Source organism: Oratosquilla oratoria, chromosome 41 (assembly GCF_046742065.1).
Source record: "Oratosquilla oratoria isolate Oo_2021 chromosome 41, ASM4674206v1, whole genome shotgun sequence".
In the NCBI taxonomy this organism is placed as follows: domain Eukaryota; kingdom Metazoa; phylum Arthropoda; class Malacostraca; order Stomatopoda; family Squillidae; genus Oratosquilla; species Oratosquilla oratoria.
Window position 1 is genome coordinate 12,691,041 of NC_134817.1, and position 27,090 is coordinate 12,718,130.

General features: G+C 37.5%; 1 protein-coding gene across 1 annotated transcript; it reads right to left on the minus strand.

Annotated features, from left to right (window-relative positions):
* Positions 1–1,124: 1,124 nt before the first annotated feature.
* On the minus strand, positions 1,125–25,237 carry LOC143020971 (xylosyltransferase oxt-like). Its single transcript, XM_076178025.1, has 18 exons — positions 24,950–25,237; positions 22,661–22,733; positions 22,318–22,478; positions 20,225–20,279; positions 15,847–16,000; positions 14,874–15,016; positions 14,559–14,719; positions 12,889–13,091; positions 12,262–12,428; positions 11,939–12,069; positions 10,125–10,301; positions 9,486–9,591; positions 7,995–8,209; positions 7,711–7,830; positions 7,181–7,411; positions 6,257–6,411; positions 5,979–6,149; positions 1,125–5,691 (listed from the first exon to the last, which is right to left on the minus strand). Exons 1-18 carry the CDS (start codon positions 25,160–25,162, stop codon positions 5,508–5,510), a joined length of 2,820 nt encoding a protein of 939 aa, XP_076034140.1. The 5' UTR covers positions 25,163–25,237; the 3' UTR covers positions 1,125–5,507.
* Positions 25,238–27,090: the final 1,853 nt, after the last annotated feature.

The window sequence follows — 27,090 nt, forward strand, 5'->3', positions numbered from 1 at the left end:
ATCTCTCAACTCCCTTTCCAACCCCTGTTCTCCTTGTTTCTCATACTATCCAGCCTAGCAACCCCTACCATACTTCTCAGGCATTTCATCTTAAACACATTTAAACTCTTCCTCTCTTATATTACAAACAAATATATATGCATTATATATTTATATGTATATACAATGTATACACAATGGAAATGTACATATGCTGAAAGAAATGATAAAAAAAATCACAGAATCTTTCATTCTCCATATATTTTTGTTTTAACATAATGAATCTTCTTGATTCTCTTTAATTTGCAAACCAGAAATGATACAATGGTTTAAATTACCTGAAATCCTATTTATCATGTCTTTGATATTGTGACATTAAAATCAGAGATGTACTTAACAAAGGCATCCAAACATAACGTGTTTCTTTCTAGTAAAGTAATAAAAGCGTAAAAAAACATGAAAAACACATGTCACATGATAGACCATTCACACTTATTTAACCTACAAGGACACATTCTGCATTTGGGTACCTGCAAGGGGTGGTCCTGCAAGACTGATAACGGAGAAATTCATCTTTCTACCATTTGTCTTCAAAACCCATCAACATCCTCACTTCCATCTGGAGGTGTAGGCTGGAGGAGCTAACATTATCTCCAGCCCAATCAAAACATCTCTCTCAATCTTCAACAGTATTTCCTTCAACTTTTCACTTCAGGTAAACCAGTAACCACAGACTGCTCCCCTGCTCCTAGTACTCTGAGCCAGTGACACAGAAACTCCTCATTCTGAATACAACACAGACAACAATCCAATGTTACTTCCCAGAGAAGTTTATGGGAAGGCCCCAAGGCTGTTGCCAGCCACTATGGGATGAGTTTCCAATCTGTGAAGTACAAGGCAATAATCGTTATATGTTTATATAGGTGTAAGTATGTCAGTGAACTGGAAAACGGATGTGGTGGTGAATTGCAGAATAGGAGAAGTAAATAAATGTCTGGTTGGGTTGAAAATTATTATGACAAATAGGAATCTGGGGATGATTACAAAGAAAAATATATATAAAAGGGTGATTGTACACATGGCACTGTATGTATGGAGCAGACATAGAATACAAGGGAGGTGGAAGAGTCAATATTTAAAAAAAAAAAAAAAGTGCTTGAAAAGTGTGACAGAGAACGGTTTAGAAAAAGTTATTGGATAGGGCAATTCAAAGTACTGAGATGGTCTGGGCATATGGAGAGAATGAGTGAGGAAAGATTTTTAAAACGAACGTGGAACTCAGAAGCAGATGGAGTGAACTTGAGAAAGATAAAAGATGAGATGGATGGATGGGGTGAGGGGGGCCTAGGATGCATGAGTTATGCCTGTTGAGCAAGGAAGTAAGAATGTAAAAGATACAGATGAAAAGGTGATTCTAAATGAATGAAAGGGTGATGCAGCCCATCTGCTCAGTAAAGTATTTCTAGTGAATTAAGAGGGTGAACTGGGAGGTCACCATATAATGAAGAGGTGGGGGATAAACCAGCTCAGACTATCAGCCCATGCTGCGGAAGCACTTTGTCTCACTGCATTGCCCTTCACCCAAGCAATGTGATGGAGGGTGGGGATGACTTTTCATTCACAAAGTACTAAAATGGGAAGGGTATTTAATGAGTTTTAACGTGTACAAAATGGGTGTGTGTTTTAACTCGGTCATTACTTCTTTTCTTGCAAACCAGTGATGTAGAAACAGTCCCTCAGTAATACAACTCAAACAAAGGTCCATTGTTTTCCCTCAAAGAGATCTACGGGAGGACCTAAAGAATGCTGCCAGCCTCCATGAGCTTGTGGGTTTCCAGTCAGTGAAATTTGAGGCAACAATTATTACATTATTAGATTTATTATACACACAGGTATAACATTAAAATTTTCCTGGCTCACTTTTCCTGTATGTACACACAGGACATACAACTCTACTGTAAACTGCAAGTGAGGGAATAATATCAAGACTTTCGAGATATATATATATATATAGGCTAATGGCCCCCTGAGCCAAGTGTTGGTGAAGAAGAGTAAGAAAATAAATCCACACGGATTTAACAATACAATGTGCTAATTTTCCCATATGAAACGGCAATTACACTGAAAGACTAGTGGTGGCTGACAAGCTATATAATGATCAGTTGAAAATGAAGGATATCTGTCATTATTTGATATGTTTGCACCACCTATTAATTATTAATCATTACATTACACTCACTGGGAAGATCAGTTCTGACTAAAACATTAAATGTGTTACACTTGACAGCTTTCTATGATGAAGAATAATAAAGTTTAAACCCCACATTTTTTTTTACGACATCTCTTCTTCCACAAGTGAGAAATCCACCGCATGTGAAGCTTCAAGATTAAATTTGACCCAGTCATTCTTGATATGAAGGTCAATATTTCCTGACAAACAACTTCATGAAAGAAAAAAACCTAGTCTAATCCCTAACCTGCCATTATGTCACAAACACATTGAGAATTATTGTAGCAGGATGGACTGACCTGGATCCTTGGCACTATGTACAGCTGAGCACCCAATACCTGGTAATCTTTAGATTCATCAATAATCAGTTAACAGGTTTTGTCTGGTAGCAAATATTACACCTAGGAAAGGAAAATCCATTGATTTGTGATTAAATTAAGTGATGGCCTTTTACATGAAACTTTTCTAGGGACAACAAAGTATCTATTTAATTGTAATATACAGGAAAAATACTACACCAATGGAATCCTGTCACTTTTAATTCATCAATCAAACATGGCTTTAAATTTGCTTATACTATTAGTCTGGCTATGTTTTCTTTTAGGCTATTTATGAAAACACAGGTTTCTTGATATCCTTCTCCAACCCTCCTCATATTCCCAAGTGATCCCCCAATCCAAAACAATTCTGATGACTGACAGACATGTGGGTATGAAAACAGACATCCAAGATTTTTGGGCTCTTGTCCAATGAAAGAATTTGGCCATGCAATATTACTGTTGGATGTTTCTTTGATTCACGATTGTCTGGGATGACCAACGTCACTGATGATTTTTGATGGGAGGCTTTCATTCTATTTGTCTTTGACATTGTTCTACTTTATCTATATACGTTTCGGTGTTTTTAACAGTTGTTTTATAGTCACTGTGCTGGTTAGGTTACCTGTACATGTGAGAGCTTTGGTGTTATGTTCTGGATTTGTTATAGGGTGACCACTTGTACATACATACATATACCAAAGGCTTTTTCCCCCTTACAAGGTAGGTAACCAAAAAACAAAGGCATAAAATCCTCTCCCACCCATTCCATCCCCATTTGCCCCCCTCCCTCCCCCATATCTTGGTTCCTCCTGAATGATAGGTCATCCTTGCATCTTGTGAAGATTGAAAAGTGCAGGTAAAACTATTATCTTTGGGGACTCCACGGTACAATCTTTTGATCCTTGAAAATGGCTTGTTTTTTGGGTACTCTGCTCTACCAGCTAAGATGTTTGTTAGTTATTTCTTGTCAACATTGTGGATGACTGTCTACATGACCTTTTTTGATAGTATGTATCTGGGGTCTGTATAAATTTTCGTATTTATGTAAGTCCTTTGCCATCTTTCTGCTGCTGCTCTCTTGCAAAATTGCTCTACCACTAGTTGGGTGGCGTTTGGGAAAAGCGTGGCGGTAGAGGGGCCTTCCTTGAACTCGTGTTGGTAAGGGGAAGTGAAGAAATCAAAACAAAGCATCCCACCTTCCCTAACCTTTCCTGTATACTACAATTTGATCAATACAATTAACGAAATAGAATATGTGGGTTTTGGTAGTCGGCCACCAGGAAGTGAATAAATCAAAACAAAGCACAACATCTCCCCAAACCTTTCCTGTAAACTACAATTAGATAAATACAATTAAGGAAATAGAATGTATGAATTTTATTGGCAGGCCACCAGGAAGCCTATGCTATGCATTGCTGAATTATTATGATTTTCTTTCCTCCTTGCACTCAAAAAATCTGCTTAACAGAACATTCTGGATGATGGAACTCCAGATATGAGGTGCTCCACTGTATTATTTTACTATCAAAAGAAGATTCTGAAGATACAAAAGGGTTGTACAGTATCACAAGATTTGTAAAATCTTATTTCTAATCTCATGCAGTGAAATGGTAAATGAAATTTTTTCATGAAAGGTGTTTTCAACATGCTTATAAATACAAACAACAATACTGTATGAACATTCACCTCACAGGTCCTCTCAATCAGTATGGACAAAATGAACACAAAACAATGACATGTCAGAGTAGATACATTTGACTAAAAATAAAAGTACAAAATCTTATATACAATCAACAAGACTGGAAACCTGTCTGAAGGCCATTTCCACTTAGCTTCCCAACTTAAAGAGTATTCTTGTGCATTCTTTTCACTACATGAGTAATGATATGTTTGAAATCAACGTATCACATTCCAGACACCTTCAACTCCACTGATCAAAGACAACAAAAGTATATTAGTGCATAAAAGAGAGAAAAAAAATCATCTAGTAAAAATTGTACTCTAATCAAGACATTAAGTAAATCATTTTTGTGCACTGATCAAGATGTCACCTTAAAATTACACAAAATGCCCACATGATGAAGCTAACAAACAGATTCATAGAGACATCTCAAAGATAACTTTCAATAACAATGTCTAAGGTTATTGGATGGAAAATTTAGACAAAAAAGAATGACATCAAACATCTTTCTGTGTCCCATCCATTAACAAAATAGTCTAACATAGTTTGCCTAATATCACATACTTGCAGTGGGGCTACTGCTGAACCCTTCACTCTGAAGATGATGATCCCACTGTTGTTGTACAAGAACCCTTGCGAAACACAAACCTCTCACCAAGCTCTTCATGTGTCCCTTGTACAGGTAATTCTTTCATATTACAAATATATCATACCTGTAAAATGTTCTAAACTCTCCTACAACATCAACAAAATAGCTATCTTCAGAATTATCTACAAAATAATAATCACACTTGGAATGTACAGTACAACTTCTACATTATCTTCACTGAAATAATTTAAAGTATAATCCAGAAGCTGTCGCTGTAACTCTTTACTGATATGTCCTGGAAAATAGTGTCCATGAATTCAGTATAGGAAAATATTTGGGACTAGATTGATACAAAGTCAATTAGTAGTTCCTTGGCTCTATAACGGGAAATTATCTATGAACTCTACTGACAAATGATGATGCTTACACAACCTGACAATTAACTCCTGTTTGGGCCTATAAGGAGAGAGTGGGAAAGAGGCAGGGGGAGGGGACTAGGAGGATGGTCTGTGATTTACTTACACATTTATCCTTGTGGACAATCTTGTGCCAGAGAAGGAAGGAAGGAAAAGGGCAAGGGAGGAGGAAATGAATAGGAGAGGTGGAGGGAAAGCACAGGACTTTAACAGAGAATGGAAACAGATGGAGAGAGACAGGAACAGAAAGAGAAGGGGGGGGGAAGAGAGCACTTAAGTTCGCTACCATAATTCACCAGGTGGTTTTAAATGGATCTTTTATTCTCCCTGTGAAATCATCAACACGATCAAGGTCAGATTTGGGGTCAGGTGAGTACGAGCTCCACATTGTATCTGGGCACGCATCCAGGAGATTGGTGACGCAGGCAGGCACCACGTCACTTGGCACATAACACGAATCCTGTATAGTGTAGAATCTGAAAGAGATATAATCTTAATGTTAAATCTACAACATGGATGTAGCAAGTTATGAATAAAACGGAAGACGCTATCAGAATAAGGGAAAAATAATAGCTACAGCAGTAACATAGAGATGTCATGGAGAAAGAGAGAGAAGAAAAGGGGTGAGGATACAGCCTTTGATGAGGAAAAAAGTACGATAGGAGAGTGAGCAAGAAGGGTTGCTAAATGTACACATTTTATGTACAATGTCATGTAACTGTGTGTGAGGTACACACACATTAAAAAGAGCCTAACAACTTACCCAGACACTAATTCATCAATCCAGTCTGACAACTTGGGTCCATATAAATGAGATCTTGATTTTATAAATTGAAGAGCTGTTGTATTGCCTGAATACTGACTCCCTACAACAGAATCATACTGAGATAGGTCATCCTCAGAATATGCTGATTTGGGTCCTCCATGAAATATCCTGAATAGAGAAGTTGTGTCAAAAAAACTTGTGCTCATTTAAATAAGTTTTGTCTACTATGATTACATTTTTAAAAAATAATATACATATGTTTTCAATGTCCTTACCTGGCTTCTTTAACTGAAATTTGCCGTCCTTGTACAAACTGCAAGGGCATAATGAGAAATCTGAGTGCTCCAATTATAGTCTTGTCGATGAGCACCCGTACCATCCACGTACCAGGAACAAGTGGTTTTTGCAACTCGAATACATGATGCACAGTCTTTTGTAAAAATAATGAAAAGACCTTAGATTAGAAAATATTAGTTCACATAATATATGCCCAATTGCACATTCTAAATTTAAATGTTTTATTGTTGCAATTGATCATACATACATATATATATATATACCAAAGGCTTTTTCCTCCTTACAAGAGAGGTAGCCATAAAAACAAAGGCATAAAAACTACTCCCATCCATTCCATCCCCAACATACTCTACTCCCCTCCACCCTCTTCCCTCCCTTTTATCTTGGCACCTCCTGGATGACGGGTGATCCCTGCATCTTGCCCATTGCCCTGGGTCAGAAGCAGTGTCACAAGGCACAGCACATCCACAGCAAGGCTGCTTCATCAAATTGGCAACCCCACCCCTTTCCATCCCTTCATGCAGAAAAGGAGAAGACGGGGAGAAATCCCTTCAGGCAGTGTCAATTAATTTCTCACACATACTCCCTCATCTTCCACCCCACCCACTCTCCCTCACCCCTCATCTCCCACCCCACCTACTCTCCCTCACGCATCACAGCATCATCCAAACACAACCATTCTCCACACAATATGTTTTTTTCAATCTTCCATAAGCACTATCCCAAGTACCAATACAAGATCAAAGAAGACCACCGGTTTTTTGCAAGAAAGACCAGGGGGCAATGGATTGACTGACTGATTAGTAAAGAGGGGCAATAAAATAAGAGAGAACTGGATGAGAGACAATAAAATCACTACAAATTAGGTCACTGTTCTGGTAACTATCTAATAAGGTACTTACCTGTTCCATTCTGTCTACTGTCAAGTCGGCTACAGCAGCACTCGTGCTTGTTGGATCAGACAGAAGCAGAGTGACTGAAAGAGGCGATGGCTCTTCATCTCCCTCTCCTTCAAGATTGGTATCGGCCAACCAGCGTGTCACGACAGTGATGTCACTATTAGGTCCCAAAACTCTCTCAAAATTGCGTAACATTTGTTCCTTCATGTCAAAATCTGATCCAACTTCAAGTCCCTGTGATGCAGGAGAGTATTCAAAATTTCAGAAATTATTAAAAAAGGAACAAGTTAAAACTGCACACTAACATCATCACATAAAACTTGTGGAATCAATACTCCATATATAGAGAAGAGGATAAGGTAAGGACAGGCAGATAGATGGACGATGAGAAAGAGAAAGATGGTGAGCGTGTGTACATCTTTATGAGTGCAAATGATAGCTATCATTTCAAATTAACATGTTCAGATGCTAAAACTAATAAACAAAATATTGCATGCAGGAACTGACATTATTCACTGTCAACCATAACAAACCTTCAGACGATGAGAAACATCCCCAACTACTGCCTGATACCTGACGTGAGGGAACACCCAAGTCTCAATGCGAAATCCACTATGGTCTCTCACACTGGCCAGATAATCAACCAATGTTCCCTACAAAAACAATGATCTTGCTTAGGAAATATTTGCTATCATTCAATTTTGAATATATTTACTTCTACTGAGTATAAGAAAGTATCAAAGAACCAATTATGGTTTGTTGTCAAATGAACTACGTAATTTCAAACAAACAATTAATGAATTCCACACCGACATACCTCATACTTGTCCTCTGCAAAATATACATGTGTCTGCATGATGGCAGTGGCATACACAACGCACTCTTTGTCCTTGGTGTTGGAGAGATGACCGATGGACTTGCTGCTGATCCTAGCCACAGAGTGGTACATGGAGAGGAAATGGTCTATGCTGGGTAACGGGCGGTCTTCATGGTGGTAGCGATTTTCCCAATAGCTATTCAATCCTGGGGTTCCTTGAACAAGCAAAGAGGAGGTAATATCAACACCACATAAAAGCCCTATTATCACAAAAATAATACAAAATATATAAATCAATGACCTCTTCTCAATCATAAAGAGGGTGGCCACATCATAGAATGCAGGGATGCCTTGCAGGAGCAATGGAGACATGGAGAACCCCTGGTCCATTCCCTCTGCCTTACTTAGTTGCTTTATTCTATAGACATGAGGATGCACAAATAAAGAAGAGAATCTTGTGTAATTTTCCACCTCATATGGGGGTTAGCAGATTCAAAATGAGGTGTTAGTTGGTAAACTTCCATCTCCCTATCTATATACTGAAAACCTCTTCCCCTTTATAAGGGAGGTAGCCACTTGGTAAACTTAAAAATAATTAATAAAGATGAAATTCATTATACCGAGATTCAATATAACAAAGGTTTACTGCATACACACAGTATTATAGGGTTGTGAAATACTAATTCTTGGGAAAGAATGAGCAAATAAAGGATTTTAAAATGGTATCCTAAGGATGATACTTGGACACAAGTATGATGTTGCAACAACCAACGAGAGAAGACGCAAGGCTAATCTGCAGCAAATAATGGGGTGGAGAGAGAGAGAGAGAGAGAGAGAGAGAGAGAGAGAGAGAGAGAGAGAGAGAGAGAGAGAGAGAGAGAGAGAGAGAGGGGGGGAGTGAGAGAGAGTCAGTGAGAGAGAGAGAGGGAGAGAGAGAGAGAGAGAGAGAAAGGGGGGACTGAGAGGGAGTGAGTGAGTGAGAGAGAGAGAGAGAGAGAGAGAGAGAGAGAGAGAGAGAGAGAGAGAGAGAGAGAGAGAGAGAGAGAGAGAGAGAGAGAGAGAGGGGGAGTGAGAGGGAGTGAGAGAGAGTCAGTGAGAGAGAGAGAGAGAGAGAGAGAGAGAGAGAGAGAGAGAGAGAGAGAGAGAGAGAGAGAGGGGAGTGAGAGGGAGTGAGAGAGAGTCAGTGAGTGAGAGAGAGAGAGAGAGAGAGAGAGAGAGAGAGAGAGAGAGAGAGAGAGAGAGAGAGAGAGAGAAAGGGGGGACTGAGAGGGAGTGAGTGAGTGAGAGAGAAAGAAAGAGGAAGGGAGTGAGAGAGAGTTAGTGAGAGAGAGAGAGAGACAGAGACAGATAAAGAGAGACAGACAGAGAGATAATCCCCACAGTAGAGTGTGACAGGTTTCAAGAAATGAACAAACACAACAGTTTCCAAGTAATACAGAAAGTTAGGAACTCCCAAAGAAAAGTGAGAAAATACAAAGATTAAAGACCTACCTTCATGATATGCTCCATATAACCATGCATCTACTTTGTTTATAATATTCTGACAAACAGATGCTTCAAATTTTCGGGCGAAGAACAAATTGCGAGATTTAGACGCCTGAAACACAAAAAGTTGGTAACGGTTCCTTACAAACTATCCATATGAGTAATCCCACATGAATGCTGTACATAATATACATCAACTCAAAAGACAACTTATTCAGTAATCTGTTCACAATGTTTCTCTTACACAAGCTGCTCAATTAGTTAACTACTTTCATAACTATGCATTACAAAGATATAATCAAACACTCATAAAACTGGTGTATTATTCTTTTAACATGATATGACCAAATATCTGGAGCCTAATTAATAAAAGATCCTAATCCCTACATCTTTTATAAATTCGGACCTAGAACGAAAAAAAAAAAAATGTATATCTATATCTATATATATATATATATATATATATATATATATATATATATATATATATATATATATAAAATTATAGATAATAGATATGTCTCCACACAATGATTGCACCATAACTAAGATGAGACTTATGTCTATAGATAGGATCTTTTACAAATTTGGGCCCGGACTTCTTTGACACTACCAACAACATCAAAAACAAGCACAAAAACAAACCTGGAGCTTCCCCCAATCCTGTAAAGTGAAGTCATTTGGCGAGCAACCACACCAATCCACAATGTGCTTGTACTGACATTTGCATCCTAATTTGCGCTTCCAATTTGTGACGTGAAGGTTATTGTCCGTAAATGTTTGACAGTACTTGGAATTACGTAAAACTGTGTGGAAAAATGACTGGGAAAGAGGAAGGATTGAATAAGAAAAAACATATACTTAAAAATACACTCCATTAGCAAAATAACATGTACACGAGTCTTTGAACATTCTATGTACTTCTACTGATATAAGAAATTCAAAATGTAGTGAATAGCACACACTAGGTGGTGCTTAACTGTCACTAAGTTCAGCATCTCTGTCTAAATATGCTTTTTCAGGGCAAGTGGAAATCACAGGTAAATTTGATTTAAATGCGTATGTCATGCAAAGCACATTACTCCTATATAGATAAATAAAAATTAATACAGATTAAGAAAATGTAACAAGTTTGTGTTATTACATACATATACCAACTGCTTTCTCCCCCTTACAAGGGAGGTAGCAAAAAACCAAGGCATAAAAACCACTCGCACCCATCCCATCCCCACATACTCCACTCTCATTCACTCTAACTCCCTCCCTCTTATCTTGGCTCCTCCTGGATGACAGGTCATCCCTGCATCTCACCCACTACCCTAGGTCAGAAGCAATGTAGCAAGACACAGTACATCCACACCAAGCCCACTTCATTTAATTGGAAGCCCCCTCCCCCCCTCCTTGTCCCCTTATACAGAAAAAGAGAGGACAGGGAGAAATCCCTTCGGGCTGCATCAAAATATCATTTACACCCACTCCTTCACCCCCTCGTCCCCCACCCACTCCCTTCCATGCATCACAGCATCATCCATACACAACCATTCTCCACTCACCCCTACCTTCTGTCTTCTCCCTTCCTCAAGTGACATTCCCCTCTTTCCCAATACCCCTTTTACCCCATCCATCCATCTCATCCTTGGGCACCCCCTCATGTTCACTCCCTACACCTCTGCCATCCACGCCTCATTTACTAGTCTTTCTTCACTCATTCTTTCCATGTGTCAAAACCATCCCAATAGTCTTTCATACACCCTATCTCCCGACTCCCTTTCAACCCCTGCTCTCCTTCTCATTTCTCACTCTATCCACCCTAGTAACCCCTAACATACTTCTCAGGTATTTCATCTCAAACATATTCAAATTCCTCCTCTCTTCTCTTATGTTCCACGTTTCTGCCCCATACAGTGCTGTCACCCCACAATCAATCCTTCATACAATCTTCTCTTAGCATCCATTCACAAATGTCTATTTCTCATTACGCTTTTTCATCCACCAAGGCATTTATTTGTTTCTCTCAATCTAAATTCTACCTCCACCTCCACTCCTCCCTTTCCTGCCACATTCACTCCCAAGTATCTAAAGCTATCCACTTCATCCAGTCTCTCCCCCTTAATATTCATTTCCAATCTGCTGTCACATTCTCCCCCTGTACATCTCATCACCTTACTTTTACCCATATTTATCTTCAACTTCCTTCTTCCGCACACCTTCCCAAACGATGTCACTAACGTTCTTAATCTCTCATCTGATCCTGCCACAAGCAGTGTCATCAGCAAACAACTCGTTGATCTCCCATTTTTCTCCATTTTCTTTAACCATCTCCAATCCCCAACCCATTACCCTAGCAAAGTCCCACCTTTACATCAAACCACTCACTCTTTCCATTTCAAATTGTAATATGTATGTATATATTCATATTGTATCTGTTTGATTATACAATTAAAATACAAGGGACTCACCTCTGCTGGAAGAAGCGTGTATGAATAGATCTTCTTGAGGCCAGTCACAAGTTGGTCTCTACTTGACACAACATAATTCACGAACTGTCTATTCAAACAGAGCCAATCACTTCCTCCATCCACTCGAATACCTGGAATAGTCACAATTCATCCATTAAAAATGGTTAATTTCATAATCTAAGACAAACATCACTATCCTGTACAATGTAACAATACCACTGTTGTCACACAACATAGTAAACATGAAAGATATCTGAGATTAGAAGATTTTCAATATTTTCTTCTTCAAATGCTTCCTCGTGTGTTGTATCAAAATAACATACCTAAGGGAAGCTTTCTTTCTCCAACACGCCACATGTGAGTTTCACACTCCAAAAATGTTCTATCAAGCCCCTGCTTTTGCAAAAATTTGTTAGTGTCATGCCCATGAGATTTCAGGAAGTTCCTGTCTCTGTTTGCAGTTAGGAAGTTGACAAGTTCCGAGTTGGTCCTGCAAGAAAATCAGCCAACAAGAACACAAGATTTAGTGGTGAAAAACAACAGGGTATTTCATAACAATCATCAATAATTACCTGTAATATCCTAGCCAATATTCATAAATGCACACATACCATAAATTGAAATGCAAATTAACTTGTAATTTTTGACCTGTAAAACATGATTTCTTAATTCAATCTGTGCATATTCAGATATTTAAAAATAAATAGTCCCAAGTGAGGCTGCAAATTTTACCTTTAATGCTTTTAACAGTGATGCCCTACAGAAATTTTATTCTGGCAAATGTCAGATAAATATTCAACAGAGGGATCATATAATTCCATTTAAAAACATTATTCTGACTAACACCTGGTTATTCAGTCAACCTAAGAGGTAAGGGACATCAATGTACCAAAGAGTTAAACAATGATGTTTTCCACACATCAGTTATATTTACGTTGTTCTTCACTCACTTGATCGGGTAATCAGATTCACTAAGATTGATGACGAAATCCCAATGCCAATCGCTGAAGAGGAGGACTTCTTTCATGCAGTGCAGCAGAACTGAAAGCAGTGAAGCACCACCCCAAATGCTTGACCTGCGATATCTTGAAAGGCGCACATTGTTATAGGTGGCTTCAAGCTTCAGCAATTCACGATATAGGTAATCTTGACGCTAGGGATACCAAAGTTGATGCAAATGTTTAAGTTTCCTTTTTTCTATCAGGCATATATTCCCCCATGAAAAGCGTCCCCCAACCTAACCATTACTCATGCATTAATCTAGATCCCAATGTCAGAGAAAGAGTCTCTTCACCTGTTTACAGAAAATAAGTAGTAAAGTCCACAAAAATTGGAAAAAAAGAGTGAGTATTTTACACTAGACACCAAAATCTTCCCAAAGAGCAGCATATGAAAACGATAAGTGGACAGTTCTATGCTACAGCACTCAAATCCATCCATTCTTCACATCCCATCCTCCGGAGATCAACCCAACAGAAAAGTCACTCCCAAGATATATTGCAATGTCAAGCCCAACTGCGCCACCATGCAACAAAAGAGCACCAACACGGAATCAGCTTAGCAACAGACACCCACTGCCCCAGATGAAAACCATCACACATAAGACACAGGGGACCTTATGATACCCTATTCTACATTCACTCTTTCCAGACAACAACACATAACCTCTTCACTGAGTGACTTTAGGGCTGAACCAGTTGCCATGGTAGGTTACAAGAGAAAACCAGGGCAACAAACTGACTGAGGAAAAGGTTGCACAGCATCCAGTTTAAGACCAGTGATGGGTGAGTACAGTGGTTCCATAATCCAACAATACATGTTTATGTTTAACAGTGTGTGTTTATGCTGGATGTATGACCATGGCACCACTATTTTTTTTTCCTAAAATTACATGTGCCACCAACCACCAAAAACTATGAATAATTCAATTCAATGGACCAAGGGTTCCCCCATTATTATGTTAAATGGCATGTACAATGTATTAGTAGTGCGGTTGACATCACTCTAAAGTATATCACATACTGCAATGTTATGCAGTCCTATTCTATATTTATAGTTACAAAGAAAATAAAATTGAACCGAGCAACTTTTACAATGCACAAGCTCCCATGAAGTAGGCCTTCCATAAAAAGGGAGGTAACTGTATCTGTGGTGAAATTAATTATAAGAAAAAATAGTCCTCTTCTATCTATCTAAAGCCTGAATATATTTATCACAGTACAGTAATATATTTAGATTGTTCTAGCTACAGACAGGTTAATTTTTACAGCCAACAGGGAAAACTTTGGGTTGAGGGTAATTGTTTCTGTTTAACATCACAAACTCCTCCTATGAGGAGGCTATGATGTTGCCCCTTACAGAGGACTTTGTAGCATGGAATTTAACTAACCATGCCTTTGGTCCAACTCATTGGTGGCAGGATTCTAAACTACCTTCACCTCGACCTTAGAGCTAATAAATCAGAACCCTCTTGAGCTCACATTTTGCCCCCCTACGCTGCACTAAATTACCTGTCTTTAGATGAAATAAGGTTCATAAAGATGATACCATAATGAAGAAGTTATAGGAACTAAATCTTATTAAATAAAATAAATCTTTCACTAATCACAATTCTACTAACCGAGTCCACATGTATGTAGAAATAATGATCTTTATGAAACAAAGCCTTGAAAAGCCTTTTGACTTGACGTAGTGCTCGTCCATTTACTGTCAGGAGGAAAACAACTCGAACATATGGCCCATTACTGGAAGAAGTATCTTGTATTGCTTGAGGTATAAATCCTGAAACAAATTCCGTATCATAACCTTTCAAACATATGAACTGAAGCAAGATCAACAAACATGATTTTCCTCTAGATCCTAATTTTTGTAATCTTAAAAAGTATTTTCAGAACTAAAGTTCAACTTAACCAATTTACTGAATAAAACTGCTTACTTCCTAAGCCTGTTTCAAATATTGCAATTCTTAAAAATCCTCCACAGAAAAGATTATTATCTCCTGAGCAAGGCATATCACACTCGCCCTCCTTCACACGTTTCTTGAGTGGCAGGTCCTCGTTACCACAAAAGCACTCCCTCCTGCAAAATTACATAATTCATGTCTGAATGTGAATTACTCCCACACTTCCTGACGATACTCAAACAGGTACTACAAATAAATCTAAACTTACACTTACATGGAAATGAAATAAGGGAAAGGATGCAAGATGACCATGATGACAATAATAACTGCAATAATAATTATATTAATGATAATGCCAATGACAATAATAATAATAATGATAATAACAACAACTGTTGCTTATAGTCTAACATATTCAACACCCACAATCCTACAGTGGTTGGCAACAGTAATTGGTCCCTCCCACAAATCTCTCTAAGAAGAAACCTTATGTTTAGTATGCACCAGTCTATATCACCAATTTACAGATGGAAGAGGTGGGGAACAGTCACCAGTTGTCAGCTCTCCTCATGTGAAAAACTGAAGGAAATACAGCCGAAGTCGACAGACAGATCTTGGGCTCAGTCCTTCTACACGATGTTGGAGAGTTTTGAAGATAAGCAGCAGGAAAATGGTTCCTCCTGAGACCATCACTTGCAGGTAACCATTACTGGTCCCAAGACATTATGAAAACAGTGTACAGATTAAATATACAGCCACCCTGAGTTCTGAGGTTAAATCCTGATATCTACTCAGATGGAGATGGATTCGAAGCACCCCTTTATGCCAACTTCAACTCCTACTTTCTCAGAAGGAAAGTCATTAGCTTGCACAGCTTTTCTTTGTTTCGAAATTATAAAAAAAGTAGGCAAAGTTCATGCAAAACAAAACAAAAATTTTCAGCAACTACATGCGATACTAAATAGACATATAGTATATCTAAAAACAATGAAAATCTGTATCTTACGAGTATTGAACCCCAGCATATATGTAGCCACGCTGGTAACAGATGTCCGCACAAGTGAGAGGTGTATTTCTTCTTAATTGTGCTCCATGACCCTTCAAGATTCTTTCTTCTCGACTATCAAGGAAGCATCCCATGTACTTCCCTCGTACTTGCCCTGTAGTAATCCAATCAAATGAAATATTCTTGTCATACAGGACCTGGGCAACCCTTGAGATATGTGAATTATATGAGCACTAATAATAAAGAAAGACACTAATTCTGCATATAACATACATATTACTTTCAAATCTGAATTACATACATTATTGTTTCACTGACAGTATATAAAATCTATTGCCCATTTCCTTTTACAAAGATTTATATTTTGTCATGCATGACTTGTTTGTTACAATCTTATAATACCTCTTTATATCTAACATTCATGTACATACACATGGCAATAAAAACACACACCAAGCACACAAAAAATGCGAACACACGTAACACATAGATGGACAAGAGGAACCGATGACAGGTGCCTGCTCATGGTGGTCCTGCAAGGTGGATGCTGATAAGAGTAATATCCCCACTAACCATCTTCTAGACCTGTCAACCCTTTCATCTCCATCTGAAGATGCAGCCTTGAGGGGCTGACACTTGGTACCTGGATCAGGTCCAAGACCCTTCATTAAATTTTGATTATCCCCAACCCTTCCTCTTTCACATGAGGAGAGCTAACTACAGATGATAATTCCCTTTCTCCTACTCTTGACTTGCAGCACAAACAGACCCGCACTAATACAAAAGAAACAGCAGTCCAAAGTCTCTTCCCAGAGAGATCTATGGAAAGGGCAAAGGTCTACTGCTAGAAACTGTGGGACTGTGTGTTTCCAGCCAGTGAAACTTGAGGCAACAGTTATTATTATAAACACGAGAGGTGAAAGTCACGCACTTCTTTTTCCTTGGTAAGCATGGAAAAAAAAGAAAGAATAATTTTTTTTTGCAGTTCCTCATTAATACTTAATAATGAAGAAAAAAACAAATGCACAATAAACATAATGTCAATTTCCTGCTCCTTATTTATGCTTAACAACAAAGAAAACGTAAAAGCACAGTAAACACAATAGCAAGCTAGATGATCCCACTGGTAAAGCATAAAAACAAACAAAAACTTTGCAAGTCTATAATGACTTGATTAAAGCACACTGCCACTACTCTTATGTCCGCCCAGATACAAAGCATTAGCTGAATCAAAAAGCAATAACTGGAACAATATAATGATGTAAATATGACATATATTTCCATTATATACTTATACACTAAACTCACTAATTTATTCCTGACTGCTGAGGGGAGACATCACGTGTCTATAGAAATTAATTATATTGTTAAACATTACAGTGCATTGTGAAACATATCTAATTGTAATTTCTAATAGGACCAAATGAACATAAATCAACCAAATGCTACACTAGTAAGATTAAGAGAATTTTTCTAGACCAAATTTATACTAGTTGAGCTATTGCTTCACTTACACCTATCTTCTGTCTTCTCCTTTCCTTCCTAACAGACATTCCCTTCTTTCCCAATGCCCCCTTTACCCCATCCATCCATCTCATCCTTGGCTGCCCCCTCATGTTCATTCCCCCCACTATGATTTTTTCCTGGAACTCCACACTTCCCAATCACTCCATCTACTGGTTCATCTCCTACCCTAGCATTGAGATCTCCCAATACCACTACATTGACATTTCCCCCTAAACCCTCTGTGCACTCATTTAAATCTATCCAAAAATCCTCCCTTTCCACCACCAGACCCATATGCACTTATAAAAATACACATCTCCCTTCCCAGTTTCACTTTCATTCACATTAACCTTGAGGAAAACTCCTTCCACTCCACCACATACTTACCTATCTCTTCACTTTTAACTACACTCCCAAACTCAAACTTACCCCTCCCTTTCAACTTAGTTTCACTCAATGCCAACACATCCATCTTTCTTCCTACCACAAACATACTGCCTATCTCTTCCTTTTTATTCTCATCTGTACCACATCCATGCCCTTTAAAAGACCCAAAACTTAGGGTTCAGTTGGAAAACTCCTCCCAGACCCTCTTTTGCCTTTACTGCATATTAAACTTAAAATTAGCCTTGCACATTATACAGCAAAGCTATGTTTTTTTTTTTGTGGGGGGGGGGGGGCATGGTCTAAATCTACCCTATTAGTGCCAAGACATCCCAATGTCTAAATACCACACTCAAGCAGCAGACCTTAAGTGAAAATTTATCAAAATAATAATAAAACCAAATTAGTAATGTTTGCACATGTGGAGATTTATGGAATGGTCTCTAAAGTATATCCAAACTTATAAAACTTACCAACACTCCCCATCTTTAATGATGTTTGATGATCTGTTTAATATCACTTGTTTTTATATTGGTATGGGACTTAAATCAACAATATATAATAAGTAAAAGGATTTGAAGACACATCTGATATGCTGCCATGAGTTTGTTTACATTTGCTGCACCACTAACCGCTTTGAATCAGTACTTACGTCACTCTCCTTAATCTTTCTTTATGATCTTTTATAGTTATCTCTTATTATCCAGTACATGACCTAGAATGTTTTTATATTATGGTTCAGTATTACACTGTTAGTCTCTGTCCTACATCAGTCCAAGTACTGTTCAAATTCCTCACTTCCAATACTATGGTACACCACTTAACATACCACTGGTATTACTGATATGATATATTTGTAAGAGACTTTTGGATAAAATATATACATGCACATACGCTGAGTAATCAACATCAAGGTACAAGAACAATGGGGTAGGGGAGAGAAAATTTGCAACAGAAAGTTATATAATTTGTTAACAATACACCTAAGTCTACCCGAAAAAGATGTTCTCTTCATGAATCATGAGATGGCAAACTTTCTGAATTTACCATGATTTATAAGCATTTTAACTATCCCCCCTTTTTTCCGAAATGAGCCTATCACTTTTAAGGTGCGCAGTATCTGCCAGAGCACAATGAGCCAGAAATTACGGTATATGGTGAAAAAGATATCTGTTTACAGATCAGTGGACATAAGGAATAAATATCAAGATTAGAATAGATTTTCTACCTTCACTTAGATTTTGTGGATGAATACTCATGCACATCGCAGTTGCCACAAAACCAAACTGTCAAAATAATGTACATTACTATGACAATCTCTACAAAAATACCTCCATCATCAGTTAACAATTCCAATTCTCTTCCCCAATGTTGAATTTTGATCAATTCATTCCCATTCATTTTGGCAGCATCATTTCATTCTGCAGTTATTGTTCTCAGATACTAAAATCCTCATATCCATGATATACACAGAAAATGGAACATGACAGCAAGTCAGTGATCAGCTGCAGTGAATGCAAGACAGGCCTATTCTAATAAAGAAACCTGAGGAGAGTGAACCATTGAGTCACTGGTGTCTAATGCATAAGAGCAACCATGTGGTTCTTCAATTTGTACTGGAAGGGAGAAGACAAAAACAAGAGGAAATATACAAACAAGGAAGACTAAAATTTACAAAGTCAAACTTTGCTAAACTTAAAAAATACATTCAAGAAGTAGACTGTAGGGAGATGAACATCAACAAAAATAGAAAAATAAATAAAAATGACTGGTGCAATTAAAGTTGTTTATTGACAAAAAAAAGAGAGCAAGAGAGAGATGTAGCACAAAGAATAAAAGAGACAAAAGATGAAAATAACTGACTGACAATAAACCTGGAATCAAGACAGCGTGTGCAACCAACCTGCTAAGTTTTGACTTGAGAGTGGTAGGTGTGCTGTAAAGAGAGATGAACAGACCATGCATACCAAGATTTGGAAAAAGCATTTGACAGTGTCAAACAAAATATTGATTTGGAAGTTGAGAATCATCAAAGGCCTTAGAGGGAAGACTGAAACAGACAAAAGACTTTCACTAATAGATGTATGAGAATACAAGTGCGAGATAAAAAGTTGGACTAAAGAGTAGTGACTAGCAGGGTATTACAGGGTTCAATTCTAGTTCTCTATGATCTACTCTACCCATCCTCGTTACACCTATCACACTTCTTAAACACTCCATTTCAAACAGCTTTAAGCCCTCCCTTCCACAGAAGCCATCATACGGCCTAACACTTACACAATAGAGACAAGGCAACAATTCTTCTCTGAACAATTCATGAGCTAGCTCAGTGGTTGTGGTCTACCTCAAGAATGCGGACTTCCTGCAAGTGAGAACCAAGGCTAAAGATTAATCAACTATATTAATTACAAGGAATTTTTTTCAGTAACCACTGGTACTCTGTGGGTTGAAATCAATCCCTGAAGGAAAAAATTTAAGTCATTCTTACCATTGGACGGACAGTAGCTGGGCAGCCTAGTTGGATAAAACGTCCCAGCCGTAACCTATGCAAAGTAGAAAAGAAATTTAAGTACCTATACCAAAGATTACATGATAAAACACTACCGTCCTCACATTTTCATATAAGGTGAGCTGACAACCAGTAACTGCTTTCCTCCTACAATTAACCAATGACATAGAAACAGACCGACACTACTACAACAGACTACAGTTCAATATTTCTTCCCAGACATATCAAATGGAGGGCCCAATAAATGCTGGTAGCTCCTGCAGAGTTGTGGGTTTCCAGTCAGTAAAACTGAAGGAAAGTTCTGTTACTGTTAATCGGATACATGGAGCAATCATTTACAAAAAGTTTTTAGCAAAGGGTAAGGTTGTCTTTTAGGTTTTCATACATACACATACCAACAACTTTTTCCCCTTTACAAGGGAGGTAGCTAAAATCAAATGCATAATCCACTCCTATCCATTTCATCCCCACATACTCCAGTCCCATTGACCACCACTCCCTCCCTTATATCTTGGCACCTCCTGGATGACAGGTCATCCCTGCATCTCGCCCACTGCCCTGGGTCAGAAGCAATGTAGCAAGACACAGCACATCCACAGTGTGGGTTTTCATGGATTTAGAAAATGGTGTATGACAAGGTGGACACACAGGATTTGTGTAGCATGATATAGATGTACAGGATTGGTGGAAGTCTGTTGAGGGTAGTTAAGTTTTTACATGAGCAGTAGAACTTGTGTGAGGGTTGGGAGTATGGAAATTGAATGGACTGAGGTTAAGGTGGGGCTGCACCTGAATTGTGTAATGTTGCCAAGCTTCAACATGTACATACATAGGATGATAAAGGAAGTAGACTCAAGATTGCTACACAGAGGTTTGGGGCTGGCAGGAATGCAGGGAAGTGGGAGCTGAATCAGTTGTTGTTTGTGGATGGCATTGTTCTTGTGCTTGAGTATGAGGAGAGACTGCAGTAGATGGTAGAAGAGGATCAAGAGGAGAAAGCTGGAAGTAAATGTGGACAAAGGTAAGGTAATGAGATATAGAAGGAGTAACAATGGTTGTGGGTTGGATATCAATTTGAAAGGTGAGAGGCGGCAGTAAGTGCAGTGATTTAAGTACTTGGTATACATTTATGCATATGTACTGTATATACCAAAACTAAGATCTAAGAAGGTACATATACCAAGGGCTTTTTCCCTTTTACAAGGGAGTTAGCCAAAATCGAATGGCATAATTCCACTCCTACCCATTTCATCCCCACACACTCCACTCCCATTCACCACCCTTCCTTCCCTCTTTTCTTGCCTCCTCTTGGATGATGGGTCATCCCTACATCCCACCCACTGCCATGGGTCAGAGACAATGCAACAAGACACCACATCCACAGCAAGGCCACTATACTTAATTGCAAAGCCCTCTTCTCCTTCCTTTCATGCAGAAAAAGAGAAGGTGAGAAATCCCTTCGAGCTGCATCAAAATATCATTCACACATAACTCCCTTATCACCATCCCCACCCACTCCCTTCCATGCACCACAGCATCATCCATACTCCACTCACACCTATCTACTGTCTTCTCCCTTCCTTCCTCAACAGACATTCCTCTTTTTCTCAATGCCATCTTACCTCATCCATCCATCTCATCCTTGGTCACCCCATCCCCTCCCCTTGTACCTCTTATCACTTTTCTTTTACCTACACTTATCTTCAACTTCTTCCTTTTGCACATCTCCCAAAACTCTGTCATTAACTTCCTTTATCCCTCCATTGATCCTGCTACAAGCGCTGCATCGTCAGCAAGCAACAACTGGCTTATCTCCCATTTTTCTCTATTTTCTTTAACCATTTCCAATCCCTTGCATTTACCTCCACCACCACCCCATCCATGTACACAGTGAACAGCCATGGCAACATGACACAAGGATTCAATAATATTTACACAACCAAACAGACATTACATCAGCACTCATCAAATGACATCTTGTAACAACTGCAATTGTACAGTTCTATGAAGAACAACTATTTCACATTAATCTCGCATTGATACTCAAAAGTACACAAGAATAATTACTGTACCTGACATGATATGTTGGTAATAAGGCGTTTACATTCTAAGGTACTTGCTCGATTGACTGCTGATATGGTTTCTTTACTGTAGATGGAGCAAGGTGGCTGGAAACCAAATCTTTCCATCCAACTTATCTCATTTTCGTCAGTTTCTTTTGCCACGGGTGGTCCTAGAAAATGTGCATTTTTCTATTATGATCTATTTCACATATTTTTCATGTACTTCTTAATCAGTAAATAAATCTAAAAGATGAAAAAGTTTTGTACCCATTTCAATACCTAGCTGTATCTATCCTCTACTTCTGCACTAATTAAAAACGCTATTGGGATAAAAAGTGAAAAGCTTCATTACCTTTATTATGGTGGTCTGCATCTCCTCGGTCTCCATTCAAATATATTCTGCTCTCAATATTCTGCTCTTCTCTCTTGTTTTCATGAAAAGAAGAAAACATATGTAATGAAAGTGTATACCACCTGAATCTGAATAAAGAAATGAAAAATACATAAGCTGCAAAACTTAACCCATTAAACTCCGATGACAAGATGTCTTGTCATTTGGTCAAATAAAACAAAAAATCATAAAACACCAAAATGTTTGATCAAACATTTTGGTGTTTTATGATTTTTTGTTTTATTTGACCAAATGACAAGACATCTTGTCATCGGAGTTTAATGGGTTAAGTAGTATTCACTATCTTTCAGTTCATTTTGGTGCAAATGGAATAGATATTTTCAATAAAAACAAGGTCATTCTGCTACCTACAGTAGTTAATAGTTAATTACATGTTAACCTATCTAGGCTTTGAGGTTCCTCTGAAATTAACAAAACCATCTGGTGACAACTGAAGCAAAATCCCAAGTCTTTATAGTTTTTCAGAGATAAATCCTTTTAATTCTTTTGGTCTTGCAGGTGATAACAATAACTGTTAACTTAGATTTGTCTTGCAAGTGATAATTATCAACTGTTGCCTGAGGTTTGTCTTGCAAGTGATAATAATTGTTGTCACAATTTTCACCAACTCATAACTTGCATACCTACAATGGGTATCATGGTCATACCTATACTAATCTATCTAACTGAACTAGGCTTGGTTACGAAAAGAAGTTTACTGTATGGAACTATGCAAGTGTATCAATGCCTTTTTGATGAAGATAACCAAATTACAAGGTATAATCCTTCATCGAAAGAGAATAAGGACAAAACACAATAATTACATGTATTACAAATCTAGATAAAAAATTCTCAAACCACATGTACTTCCATAGCTCTAGAAATAAGAATACAAAACAAATACAACTCCAGTACCATTAAACTCAAACATCTGTACATAAACTTCTGCTCAAGTACCCTAGATTTCTGTACAAAATCATATTAACAAGAAATCACAGTAGATAAGCACCAGTGTCATGGTCTCCACACAAATTGAAAAATATGCAAAAAAAAATATGAAAGAATACAAAGATCAATTTGGTTCCTAGCTTTGCAGATGAACCTTAGAAGGAGAGACTAAAAATACTGGACCTACCATCATTGACAGAAAGCCACATTAACTTCTCTACATAAGACTATGTAAATCTATGTAACTGGTGTTTAGATCACTAAATGAGAGTTAATGAAAATGACAGGAAAGATTATCTGGTTGGGAATGGGAGGACATCACAATCTAACAAGAGACAAATCAAAACAAACCCTATGTTTAAAGGAAATTTTAAAATATATTTTTTCTCTACAGATACACCAATTCTTGGCATAGCCTGAAAAATAAGCCCAAGCTGAATCCATACACTAATTCAAAAATAACTATGAAGATGTAGCATAAGAAAAAGGTCCTCACAAACAGAACTCATTCCCTGTATATTAAATAAACACAACAGTAAGCCACAATTAGGTAAATACAGATCACAAAACAAAACACTAGTTAATAGAATCATCAAGTAACGTACTTTAAGAAACTCCCCAGAAACCAACCAAGTATTGAAATCATGCCCATGACAAACATGTTGTGTTGGCATGCCGATGGTTCCAGGCGAATAAAGGGTCACTACTTCGAACAGAAAAAGTAGTGTCACAGAACTGGCCCGGCAACAGGCCCTAAACACAACCACCATACATAAGATACAGAACATTTCATACCATAATCTTTTACATTTGGTCCTGACAGGTCCATAAAATCTTCATCAAGTGACTTATAGACTAATCTAAAGGCCATAGTTAGATTCCTACAGGTTCCTTTTAAGGATAAACTGGGCCAACAGACTAATTGATCAGTATTAGTTATCTGTACACATTTCAACATCCTCAACTCCATTTACTTTGCAAGCATTTCCTCTGAGGGATAATCATTAATTTATTCACAAAAACAAGATTTTTAAAGAAACAAAGCGTCTTCATTACTTATGTGACGATTTTACATTCTGATTGATCCTGGTGAATACGAGACATTTATTATTTCTTGCAAACATAAATTAAATGTTATAAAATTATCAACAAACTATGCAAAACAGTAATTACGGACAATCACCTGGTGTAGTTACTGTAGAATAACTTGCCTATCCCTAACTAAGTCTAAAATAGTATCTACTATCACAAAATTCTTAATATAATGACATAAGCTCTTGAACAAATTAGTAAACAAATTACCTCAACAGCTCCATCCTTTTCTTCTGGCAGAGATCTTTGACGTCCTATCAACAATTTATCATCTCCTCCTAATTTAACGACATAGTACCCAGAAAATCCTTGAAACACTACCAGGACAAGCGCTATAAATAGATATAAACCGTATTTCTTGCACAAAACTCTTAATATATTAAATGTCACAAGAAACAATGCACGAGCTGTTAAACTGGCCATGTTGCTGACTCCCACTCAGCTTCCTGTCAAGTCAACTAGTCAGCTGAGGTCTGGAGATAGCGACATGGGTGCCTGTGTAAGTAAAGGCGCTGCCAGTTAGCGATTTGTTTGTGGGAAGCAACATCAGCATCCAGTTTTACGTAACATTTCATAACTGCTTTTATTTATAAAAAATACCATATCCCAAAATAGACAGCGAATGTCACACTTTATAATTAACTATTTACCAAGAGGTTTTCTATTATTACCATCATAATATCATTTATTAATAATGATCAAACATAAAATACCCGAAAACGATATCGGAACCATAGCACTATAAATGAGACCAATGATACAGAAGCTAAATACATAAATTGTATTAACCGTCCCATTATCTCTTGACCATTACACGCCCCCACACAAACCGACAGAGATAAATCTTATCTTTTACACTCCGTCTACGCTAGTGTTGTATGTTAGTACAGTATAACTACAACACTCCTTGTAATTACAATTACAATAGTAAGGACAGTTTCGTACATATTCGTTTGGATTTAACAGTGTAATATATAGAATAGGAAATCGTCTATTTTTTCTAATTACAAATTGCTCTGAATTAATATATATTGTTTATTTTAATAATTTCATGTGGAAAATATTGAGAAAATTTCAATATTCTATCTTATGTTTCTTGACTTGTCCTCTTGATAATTTTTCCAACACATACGACCCTTTCTTAATTTTTCCCGCGACTTTTACGGTTCTAAAAATAGCAATGATGTCACTTCTCTCTCTTTCTCTCTCTCTCTCTCTATCTACCTATCTATCTATCTGTCTATCTATCTCTTCTTTTTTTTTTAGTGATGGGAATTCCTCGTGCTTTATCAGCCAGGCTAGGAATTTTGTTTTCGTGTATTTATTTATTTATTTATTTATTTATTTATTTATTTATTTATTTATTTATTTATTTATTTATTTGTTTATCTATTTATTTATTTATCTATTTGTTTATTTATTTATTTATTTATTTATTTATTTTACTTTATATTATTTTGTTTTAAACTTTTATCCCACCGTCGGAAAAGAAGATACTAACATCGAAAGTTCTGTATATTTCGATCACTAACTGTGATCCTCTTCAGCAGATTGAGTACATAGTAGAAGACATATACTTCTCACCTCACATTTTTGTATACATGTATATGTCAGAAAAGAAGACACCAACGTCGAAAGTTCTGTATATTTCGATCACTAACTGTGATCCTCTTCAGCAGATTGAGTACATAGTAGAAGACATATACTTCTCATCTCACATTTTTTGTATATATGTATATGTCGGAAAAGAAGACACTAACGTCGAAAGTTCTGTATATTTCGATCACTAACTGTGATCCTCTTCAGCAGATTGAGTACATAGTAGAAGACATATACTTCTCATCTCACATTTTTTGTATATATGTATATGTCGGAAAAGAAGACACTAACGTTGAAAGTTCTGTATATTTCGATCACTTACTGTGATCCTCTTCAGCAGATTGAGCACATAGTAGAAGACATATACTTCTCATCTCACATTTTTTGTATGTATGTATATGTCGGAAAAGAAGACACTAACGTCGAAAGTTCTGTATATTTCGATCACTAACTGTGATCCTCTTCAGCAGATTGAGCACATAGTAGAAGACATATACTTCTCATCTCACATTTTTTGTATGTATGTATATGTCGGAAAAGGAGACACTAACGTCGAAAGTTCTGTATATTTCGATCACTAACTGTGATCCTCTTCAGCAGATTGAGTACATAGCAGAAGACATATACTTCTCACCTCACATTTTTTTGTATATATGTATATGCCTTCTAATATATACTCAATCTGCTGAAGAGGATCACAGTTAGTGATTGAAATATACAGAGCTTTCGACGTTAGTTTTCTTTTCCGACAG

Excerpts from the sequence above, each read along its gene's own strand:
- LOC143020971 (XM_076178025.1), bottom strand. The coding sequence starts at position 25,162 with ATGGCCAGTTTAACAGCTCGTGCATTGTTTCTTGTGACATTTAATATA. Across the intron at positions 22,479-22,660 it reads TGCAGACCACCATAATAAAG|GACCACCCGTGGCAAAAGAA; the intron begins GTAATGAAGCTT and ends CACATTTTCTAG. Across the intron at positions 15,017-15,846 it reads TATGCTGGGGTTCAATACTC|GAGGGAGTGCTTTTGTGGTA; the intron begins GTAAGATACAGA and ends GTAATTTTGCAG.